Source organism: Sphaerodactylus townsendi, linkage group LG09, assembly GCF_021028975.2.
Source record: "Sphaerodactylus townsendi isolate TG3544 linkage group LG09, MPM_Stown_v2.3, whole genome shotgun sequence".
NCBI lineage: Eukaryota > Metazoa > Chordata > Lepidosauria > Squamata > Sphaerodactylidae > Sphaerodactylus > Sphaerodactylus townsendi.
The window spans coordinates 30,484,687-30,495,866 of record NC_059433.1 but is presented as its reverse complement, the minus strand read 5'-3'; the positions used below and the strand labels follow the sequence as shown (position 1 = coordinate 30,495,866).

The window sequence follows — 11,180 nt, the reverse complement described above, 5'->3', positions numbered from 1 at the left end:
CCCCTCCCCCAGCCACAAAAACAAAAGAGGGGAAGAGAAATAAAAGTAAAAAAAATAGCCCCTGGGATCCTGCAAATGCTACTCTGGATCTTCCCAGTAAATCACAAATATTTCCAGGCTTTTTCTGATCACTCTTTTTTTTTGGGGGGGGGGGGAGGGTGTATCCCAAAAAATTCCCAGATATGTTTAGAATACCATATATTCCCAAAAAATACCAATAAAGCATTTTTAGGATATATTTTTGACCAGATGTATCTAAAAGCACATCCCTAGTACCACTGTACTATTGTTTTTAACTGTTCATTTTTCTGGTTATTTTGCCATCCTTACCACTTACACTTGATATTAAAACACATCTGCATTCCTAAACATGTTAAGTGTGGGCTAGCATGTAGACTCTAGGTTACCTTTCTGCTATATCAAAAAAAAAAAGTCCTACTATTTTAGAGGGTAGTTGGGGGCATATCAGAGAAGTATGCCACAGCATATGTGATAATTAATTATCATAAACTGGTTAAAAATGAGAGAAGGCCACACACAAACGGTCCCCATCATTTGGTAATGGAGTGTTTGCGTACAGTCAGGGCTGTGACAGAAATAAAATGGACCAAGGAGGAGGAGGGGAAAGGATGAGAGTAACAGGGGGGGAGCCTTCCGCCGCCGCCCGCGCCGCACTCGCCATGGGCCACCAGCAGCTCTACTGGAGCCACCCCAGGAAGTTCAGGCAGGGGTCGCGCTCCTGCCGCGTCTGCTCCAACCGCCACGGCCTGATCCGCAAGTACGGCCTCAATATGTGCCGCCAGTGCTTCCGCCAGTACGCCAAGGACATCGGCTTCCTCAAGCTCGACTGACCCACCCACGGAAGAGGACCGCTGACCACGGGGGAGCCGCCCCGCCCCGGAGACCCTGGTGGGGGGGGATGCGCTTAGGGGAGGGGGCCTGGCTTCCCCCCCCCCCCCGCACACGCTTTGGTGTACATAAAATAAAGAGGTTGTGAAACAGGGGGGGAAATGACCCTGCCGGTAGTTAATTGAGCATACAGATCCCTAATGTGACAAGCACTGCCCTCTCCGATGAAGGATGATCTTTTTAGGATGCCTCTTTCTTTGTTACCATTGTAAGAATACTGAAGCCCAGTGCTGGACACTTCTGTATTTGAAGGGAAAACCTACTGTTGCTGTAGACTTCTCTATGTTTCCAATGAATCACAATGTAACGTGGAGTAGTAATCAATAAAGGAATGTGCTGTATGATTTGATTTAACTTTCCAGGAGCAAGCAGACAACATGCAAGTGATCCAGTTGAAACTAACCAAATAGTCTCATGTGTTTATCAGAGATATTTTTTTTTCATTAAAAAAAATGAAGCAGGCCTGTTTATTTTTATAGTCTCAAAACAGCAAGGATCCATTATACAAAAAGATCTTTCAGGGGTGGGGGTTTTCCCTGCCTTCAGGTCACACTCGTTAATGAGCTGCGCACTGGGAAAGGAAGGCAGTTTAAACAATGAGAAATTGGAGGGTCTTGGTTTGCAGAGAGGAAGAGATAGGTTGTTTGTGGCTTCATATATTTATCAAAGAAAGCACAATCCAGCCAGCAAGAAGTGATGTTTATCAGCTATGTATTTTGGAAACCATCTCCTGACTAGAGTTTGGATTTCAATATTTAGAAGTCTGGTTCTAGTTGCAACTGGACTCTCTTTGGTCCCTGGCCTATGGAGTCTCTGACCTTCCTAACCTCTACGGGGCTTCCTTTATGAGGGTTCCATGCCAGATGGCTGGGCCATCAAAGCTTTATGAGTACAAACTCTTTTTACCACCTCACAGTTTCTTCCAGCTTAAAAGCAGAAAGAGTGGAAGTGTGAGGGAAAAGGCTAAAAAGAATGTGCAAAATGTAAAAAAATAAGGCAGGAAATAATACCTTGCCAAAATGATACCTTCTGCTTCTCGGATATCAAATATACAGTGCTGAATGATCAACAAATTGTGATGATCTCAGTGAACAGAATATCTCTTTAGTCGGAAAATAATGTGTTGACAGGTTCCGAGTGCATTTTCAGATACAAAATGTGGCCATTGCTTTTTCTACCTTGTTTAAATAATTGTTTTATTACTTCAGTGCTATGTAGAATTAGGGGTGCCTAGGTCCACTGCTTTCATTGGGCTTACTGCATCAACTCTGCACAAAAAGAGGCTGCACAATGTTTCCTTGCAGAATTATAATGGGAAAAATCTTCAAGTATTTAGTCATTGCACAGGATTTATGAGAACAAAAAATTGCTCAGCATGTCCTGCTTTGAGTAACATCTCATTTTCACAGCAAGCAAACACCAAAGTGGGCCCTGATATATTTCTGAAAATAGGCATGGTATGCCTCTTTTTATGTACACTGTAGGAAAAGAGCAAACCAAAGTAGCCCAATGTTCTACGTGTGAAGCCACAGTAGCCCATTTGAGATGACAGTTTAGTATAGAGTGAATTCATGAAGCAGAAGGAGTGGAATCTTAGGAGTAATTGATTCACATGCCATTGTTTCATCTTTCATATATACACATTTTGTGAACATGCCAAGATAGATACACACATGCACACATCGAGGTGGGATAGTCTCCAATATGTGCCCATCATCCATAGAATTGGCATCTGAAAGTTGTCTTCTCTCAAAAGAAAGGTTCTCTTCTCTCACATGGCTCTACTTATTTTTTTTTATTGCAATCAATTGTTTAACTTGCACCAGGCCTCACTCAAGCAAAGTGACCTTGTTAACTCTAGGAAACTATCTTCAACTTTCTGCCTGCATCTCAGGCAAACAACTTCTCCCATACAAGTCAATTTTCTAGTGATCTTTCCATTGGAGAGTTAACTAAGTCACCAATTTCTGGATTTGAGGGTTACGCTTTTTCAATTAAAGAACACACACTGAACAGAAAAACCTGTAAAACTGCAACATTACTGAGACATGTTATAACAATTCTTTGATGTACAGAGCTAATTTTAGAGCCTTTGAAATCAATTCCTATCACCAGCAGGTAAAGTCAAAAATAGAAGACCCATGAATCTGGGTGAGGTCAGACTCCTTTACAGGTTCAGGTTGATTGGTTTGCTATAAAACTACTGAGATCTGCTAGTATTTAATGAGCTTTTCTCTCAAGAAATGGACTTTGTATTTTCAGCAACTGTTCCTCCGGAAGGGTGTGTTCCCACTCTCCACCATAAAAATCCCTTGTGGATCTGGAATTTGGACCACAGTTTTTGTTTTGAAAGCAATCCCAGGGAAATTCTATTGTTTTCCTTAAAGAAGGCAAGCAACAATATAAGAAGGCTTATAGTTTGGAGGTTGTAGAAGGGCAAATTCTTAAATTAGAAAGTAGGTACAATTATAGGTGTTTAGAACCATCAGAGAGTGGCAACCAGTGGTGCAGTTGGCTGCAACATCAAACAGCATGGGATGCTGTTCGTGCTTCACAGATGTCTCTGTCTTCTTGTATCTTCCAAACAATATTGTAAGAAACCTATCAGCCACACTTGAAAGCATGAAGAAGTAATATTTGTGTCATCTCTACATGGCCTAGTCTCAAAGAACCTTTGATTCTATAATGTCCTAATTCAAAAAGCCCTAGCCCCCTGATTGGCGAGCACAATGCATATGTCATTGAAAGGCATATATTAATTTCTCTAGAGCTAGTCCTATTTGCATGCTTTGACACTTATCTGTACGACCTAAAAGGCCTATGAGCTACATAGAATCTGTATTTTATCTCTTTTTTATATGTTTTAATATATACATTAAGCCTGTCTTCCTCTCAGAAAACTGGGACTCCAGGCACAAAAAAACCAATAAATTATTACTGGTTGTGGTGGGTTTTCTGGGCTGTGTGGCCGTGGTCTGGTGGATCTTGTTCTTAACGTTTCGCCTGCATCTGTGGCTGGCATCTTCAGAAGTGTAGCACAAAGGAAAAGTCTGTTACACACTGTGTCCGGTGAGAAGGGAATGTTTTCATGGGGTATAAACTGTCATGTGGGGAACCAATCAGTAAGTGTTTGGGTGGAACTTGAAATGCAAAGGTGTGGTTGACAGTATAATATTACAGATGGGGGTTTTCAGTCCAAGCTTCGACAATACAATCCATTATTACTTATGCCATTACTTGCACCATAAAAACACCAAAATGTTAAAATTCAAGAACAAACTCGGGATATTCCAAGCTGTTAATCTTCAGAACTTATGTGTTGAAAATATTAATCCATAGGAGACAAATCCCTTCTAAAAAATCAATCTTGCATCCTTTTCAAGACTATAGAAGGGATGTGGATATTCCAATGTCCTCTGGCACTGGAGTGGCCAGCTCTATTTCACCCTAATCACAGTTTTTGAAGCATTTTTAGGGCTAGATAAAACATGTTCACAAAAGTCACGCCTTGAGATTTCATAGAGTATATGTCTCAGAAGATGGTGCTGGAAATCCACACTATTGTTTGAGGGGTTCCATTTATCCCCCCTGCTGTTCTACAACTGCTTAAAACAACTGGGTGAAGTAATCCACAGATTACATTCTGCTCTCTCGCGCTCTCTCGCTCTCGCTCTCTCTCTCTCTCTCGCTCTCTCTCGCTCTCTCTCTCTCTCTCTCTCTCATTTTTATAAGTGCCTAGGGAGGCACAGCAGATTCAGATTGGGTGCTTAAGTTCAGTGATGGACTGAATGGGGGGAATGAACTGAAAGTCCAAAGTATTGTTGATTGGCAATATGTCTAATCTTGAGGTATGTGACCACAGGGAGATGGGATTGTACTGCTCCTGAAGATTTAAGTTTACACTCTGGAGATGGTCTTGGATTTGTCCTTCACTTGGAGGGTGGGCAAGACTGTTCTTTAATCAGCTTGGACAGTTTTGGCAGATGTTCCTTCCTGGAGATTAATGTTCTTGACCACGGTACTTCATACTAGCATCATCCAAAGTGTAGAACTATAACATGCTCTACTTGAGGCTAGTTTGAAGAATATCTGGAAATGGCATGCAGGATGCCAACTAAGGTGAGCTGTTCAGAGCGTATAGGCCATTGGGGCGCTTGTATTCTGTCTCACAGCAATCATACCTTTCCTTCACCATAGACTTTCCTTCCTGCACTGTTTTTTGCCCTTCCCAAAGGCTGGGGATTCAGCAAGAGCAATCATCAGCAGTCACATATGCAGTCACATTCATAGAGTGCATCCTTCTTCTACAGTGACTGAAGAGCTCTGGCAAAGAAGTGAGCTTTATGTGTATATCAAGTGTATTTCTTCCCCAACACATGTGTGCAAAATAAATTCATGAACTGGGTGTGGTTGGCTGTGTTTCATGCAGGGAAAAAGTCTCACCTAACTTCAAGATCTATGTTGCTTCAAGCGTGAGAGATTTTTTACAAAATATATTTTCCTCCATTGCAAGTGATATTTTTTTAAAAAATCAGTTGAATATGTTGATTGGCTAGTTAATATGGTTCTTCTCGTTTGCCACTTGGCTTCTTTGGTTGTCCACAACTTGCAAAGTAGCTAAAAGCCCGTTTGTTTGTTTAATTTCGTGATCTGTGTTATTTACTTCTTTCAATCAGCAAAGTACCTAGAATGCAATCTATTGAAAGATGTCTTAGGCTGACAAAATCTCAGGAAATTCAGGGTTAAGACTGAAACACTGTCCTTATCTCACCCTGATGGGCTTAGGTACTGTAGCACATATGGCGAGAACTCCGCTTCAGCCTCCCCTCCTATTTTCAGGGCACCTGATTAATTCTGTGTTGCAATGCTATACCTAGACACAATGGGAAGACTCAGGATCAGAATGTCGGGTTAACTCTGAATCTCCTGGTTCCTTTAAGACTATTAATGTTATTACAACATAAAGTGGGTGGTTTAATACCTTATGGATAGTGCTTAAGGGAAGCCAACATCTGTCATGGGTTCCTTCACAGCTAAGCAGCAACTTTAGAACCCCGGCTCTTTTTCCTGAATTAAAAGACAGCTTGATTGCTGTAGATAAAATTAATGAAAGGGTTTTTTGAAAAAAAATTCTCCAAATAAAGACAGAATCTTTTGTAAATTTACTAAGCCTTCATCCTTAGTAAAATCCTTGTTTGTGCTATTCTACATTATTCCATCACACAATCCTATAGGGACTTCTCCACTTTTATTACTATTTGTGGTGATTTCTGTAAACCATACCAAATATTTCCAGCAATGGCTAAAGACCATGTTTCAGAGCATGCTTACATGGAAAAGTTCAACTGGGACTATTTTCCAAGTTAATGCATTTAGGGATGGGGGTAAATCTTTTAAAGCGTCAGGTTCTATTTCCAAAAGCACCTGTTCTGTGTTCTTACATTAGCTAATGAAAATGACTCCTTAAATTAATGGTCATTTTTTTTACGACGTCTGCTGAATACTATCATTCCTAAGAATTGATCCCATGGAATTCAGTGAAAAGAGCTACAGCGTTTCCTTGAGCATATATATGGTGTAAGAAGCTCTATATATAATGGATGAAGCTAATAAAATCTGTAGAGAGCCCAACATCCATTGCAACATGCTTTCAGTACATTCAGAAGGATGCCAAATTTTGTGGGGCAATTATCTAGCAAGCGCAGCTCCTTGGGATAATAGAAACATTGGCCATAATATTGAGGCCTTTTTAGATTGTTCTTGATATCAAATGTTTCCAACCACCAAGCTCATTTCCTGAGTAGGAAAGGGATGGTTAGCACCATTGCCTGGGCTTCTAACTGAATTTACTTTTTAATTAAAATATTTATACTGTGATTTTCTCCTTGGCTGAAAGCAGCATACATGAACTATATACAGTAAAACCTCCAGACAGAAGAAGGGTTGGTTTTTGTACACTGCTTTTCTCTCCCATAAGAGTCTCAAAGCAACTCACAATCACCTTTTCTTCCCCTTTCCACAACAGACACCTCAGAGGTAGGTGAGGCTGAGAGAGTTCTGAGAGAACTGTGTGTGACCCAAGGGCACCCAGCAGGCTTCATGTGAAGAAATTGGTTAAGAGTGCAGGACTCTTCAGGCTGAGGCTCTTCAGGCTGAGGCTCTGGCCAGTGTCAAGTGGACCCAAGTGGGCCATCCTATGTAGGAGCAGGGGGCAGACTGTTGTAAGATAGGCACGTTACATTCCCATTGGCTAGCCTCAACAATGACTGGGCTCCATATTCTGCATCAGCTAAAGTTTCTGGGTTGTCTTCAAGGGCAGCCCAGTGCAGAGCAAATTGTAGTAATCCAGCTGTACAAAAGCAGTCATCAGTAATGCCAGACCCTGGCATAAACTGGCCGCAGCCATCCAAAGTCATCTTGAGCAAGAAGTGAGCCACTATATCCTAAATTGGATGTTGCCATTGAAGGTTGCCCCACATACATCTAAAAATAGGTCCATATGTAAGAATCACTGACCTTTGGGTCAATTTTGGCAGCCCCCAAATCTTTAACCAGAATTTATTTGAATTATATTCCCACTTTAATTACCTCCTGAAAAAATCCTTACAAACTGTGACAGACAGTTGCTAAATCTTTCAGAATTTTCCTGTGTTTAATGTGCTATCTGTGGCATTTCCTTCAAAAAACAAAAAGTCCACTTCTATTTCTGTTTTGTTAAGCAAATTCGGTGTGTGTGTGGGGGGGGTGGTATTTTCATTCGGACAATTTTCCTCTTGCTACTTTAACCAGTTATCCATGTTGTGTGCAGCAGTCCCAAGTGAATTTTGAAAGGTGCCTTGAAAATACACATTGATTTGCCTGGTGGATTGTTTAATTTCCCATTGTACTGAAATGGTTTCAGTCTCTTACATAACCGATGCAAATGTTGGACAAATGTTTTCCTACTGAGCTTTAGTCCAAATATGAGCAATCCTGCGGGAATGATAAGCTTCAGATACATTCTTCTCTTGCAAACAGGAGAGAAATGCTTTGCAGGTATGATTACCCAGATCATAGGCTGTAGTTTTGCTCGAAAGTAAAAGCTATTTTATGCACCCATCGGGTTGATATACATACCAACAGCCCCATTCATAAGAGTGACAGCCCTTCCATAAGACCTTCAAGGGTGAAGAGAAGAAATTTCTAAATGTGGCAGCAGGTTTGAAGACAAAACATGTAAAACAAATTCCTTATTTTGGTAGAGGAAATACCCACAGAGAGCAAAATAAACATGGGGAGAAAACAAGATTGGAGCTGCACCTGTGGGGTTTCAGTCAGTTTATGGTTCACCAATTTACTCCTACATGGCCTGGATCCTTCACACTGGGATAAATTTCATGTTACCGAGATGAATGGAAATGAAGAGCTGTGTAATTATTAGTTTTGTTCCTGGCAGATCAATCATTTGCGATGAACTGCTCACAAAGGTCACGTATGACCTTTCGGCTGGAATTTAACTGGCACCACAGTTGTGATTTGCTCGCAGCAGCAGTCCCCTGCCGGCTGTATTATAACAGTCTTGGCAGCATTAAAAGGCGGGCCTGCATTCCGTGTCATTGGGCCTCTTATAATTATGACAAATGACTAAATGTGTTATTTTCAGCAAAGCAGTGGCAGTCAAAAGGGGTACTTAGGGTTTGTAAGAGGTGATGGCTGGTGTGGCTTTTCCTTTTCTTGACTTAACACAGACTGAATCATACATGGCCACCCCACTGATAACTGAGCAGCATGTGCAAAACCCATTTCACACGTCTGCTGCTGCTGCCGCCTTCCAGCTGCAGCACTGTCATTTCATCTCCCGCAAAATCAGGGTCCATGGCTGCTGCTCCTTCAGATCAGGCATATAGTCTATTGTGGGCAGGGCCTGGAGAATTGTGCCGGCTTTGTTTATAGCCAGAATGAATGGGAAATCCCAAATCTTATATTTTGCTACAGTTTGCAAATGGGAGGGAATAAAAGCCAAAAGAACATACCAGAGGTGGCCCTGTTCCCACTTGAAGACAAGACATATAGAATTTTCCTTTTCTTTCTTTCTTTCAAGCTCCTTTGCTCTCATGCTCTTAAGCAGCAAATAAGGAACCTTTATTTCTTTAAGGAAAATATGGTGGAGACAGAGAGATACTTGGCTAGGCTGACCAGATGTCCCGCTTTGGGCTGGACAGTCCTGCCTTTAAACAATTTGTCCCGCATCCCGCAGGTTCTTCAAATTGTCCCGATTTTTGGGAGCCTGCCACACTGCCTTCTGGGGCACAAGGCAGTGCAGCAGCCTCCCGCACATGCGGCTGCAGGAGCACGGCCTTCTGGGGCTTGCCATTTGCCACCCTGTGACAGGGCGGGAAACAGCAAGCCCCAGAAGGCAGTGCACTCCTGCAGCTGCGCGCGCATGTGCGCGCGCGCAGGGCTGCCTACCCCCCCATCCCGGTTCACAAAGGTGACCAGATGGTCACCTTATACTTGGCCAAAGTCAGTGCAGTCTTTGCTTCTCTATCTACCAACACATGTTATCCTTTATTACAGGAAAAGGTGATTTGGTTAAAATAGGGGCAATTCATAAAACATAATGGCCGATTACACACAAGGCATCTGCTGCACAATGGGGGCAAATGTGCATTGCCTCAAGATTTCTTGTACAGACGTATTTCCTCAAGCCTTCTTTTCACTTTTTATTCTCCCTACGGCTAGCGAGATCACTTCTAGCATGAATTTAATTTTACTTTGCAGCCAGAGTGGGCGGGCTCTTATTTTTTTTATTTCTTTAATCACAGTGTACAATAAACAAAGAAGAAATACAAAAAAGATACAATTTCAGGTTATGTTTACATAATTGAAGGCATATAAAACATTAAAGAAAATTATATAAAAACATAAAGAAAAAAAATAAAAATAAAGAAGAATAGTGTATTAAAGTGGACTTCCAGCTAGTAAAACATATGATACACAATCTAATATCAAAGATACGTTAGTACATCTCAAGTTTCTGATTATATTTCATTTTAAGTTATAATTACATTAATTCTACCCTATTAGCTATCTCAGCCATTGATTAATCAGTTATATTTAGTACTTAATCCAGTGCTGTATCAGAGAAAATGTCCTCTTGATTATCTTACTTATAAGCTAGCCATTCTGATCTAAAAAGAAGAGAAAAAGAAAGGATACAGTAAAAAAACTGTATATGTTCAGATTTTATATTTTCTATAGTGCTATACAAGTTTTATTTAATTACTTAATAAAGATCATAAGTCATATTTCATACCTTTATATTCTAACTGAAAATATTCAATTAAGGGTTTCCAATTCCTCCCAAATATCTCTAAATTCTGTTGTTTCATAATTGTCGACAATTTATCAATGTTCAAAAAACTTAACATTTTGGATAACCAATCTTTCCCATTTGGTATACCAATCTTTCCCATTTGGTATGGCTTTTTACAACTTTATTTCAAACAAGACTGTATTATTTTAAAACAATTTTCCTGGCTGCAACAGTGACAGGAAGAGAGAGGGGGAACGAAAAAGGGAGACTGTGTGTGTGGAGGGAAAGGGAGGGGGAACTAGCACATGCTTTCCTTCTTCAGCAGCATGTGGTTCAGGGAATAGCCCTGCATCTTTCTTTTGGGGGAGGGGTTATGTTAGGAAAGGGGCTACACTATTGATATTATTGCTATCAGAGGTATATCAATATAAATGCACTTAAAGGGCTATAACAAACCCCCTTTATCTTGCAATTACTGGTGTGATTAGATCTGTGCCTTTAAGAAGAGTTGATGGGTGGAGTTAAGAGAACCAGGAAAAGTTGCAAAGGCCCACTGACACCAGCAAACTAGCTTCAGGGCTGGAAGAGAATGGCTCCTCGTGTGTAAACAGAAAAACATGAGGAGACACTTCTGCAAAGCCCACTGAAGAGCCCCAAGATAAGCATTCTATGGTGATATCCTCATTGGCGATTAATCCTGGGATAGTCACCCAAAATATCCAGGTTCCCTCAAGATCTCCTCACAGCCGAACTGTGGAACACAGATCAGTCCCGTTTCTGGCGCTCCCCCCCCACCCCTTATCATGGGATTTTCCTGGACCTGCTTGTATATGCACCTTTTTGAAAAAACACTCCAATTGGAGCTAATAGGAGATGGCGGCTACACATTTGAGGATCCGTAACTTTGGCTCCCATGAACCAAACTTCACCAAACCTGGGTGGTGTTATCAGGGGGATCTCCTAAAAATACTCTGAA

General features: G+C 41.2%; 1 protein-coding gene across 1 annotated transcript; it reads left to right on the top strand.

Annotated features, from left to right (window-relative positions):
- Window positions 1-656: 656 nt before the first annotated feature.
- Window positions 657-997, top strand: LOC125439143 (40S ribosomal protein S29-like). Its single transcript, XM_048508064.1, has one exon. The coding sequence runs from the start codon at window positions 681-683 to the stop codon at window positions 849-851; it is 171 nt and encodes a 56-aa protein (XP_048364021.1). The 5' UTR covers window positions 657-680; the 3' UTR covers window positions 852-997.
- Window positions 998-11,180: the final 10,183 nt, after the last annotated feature.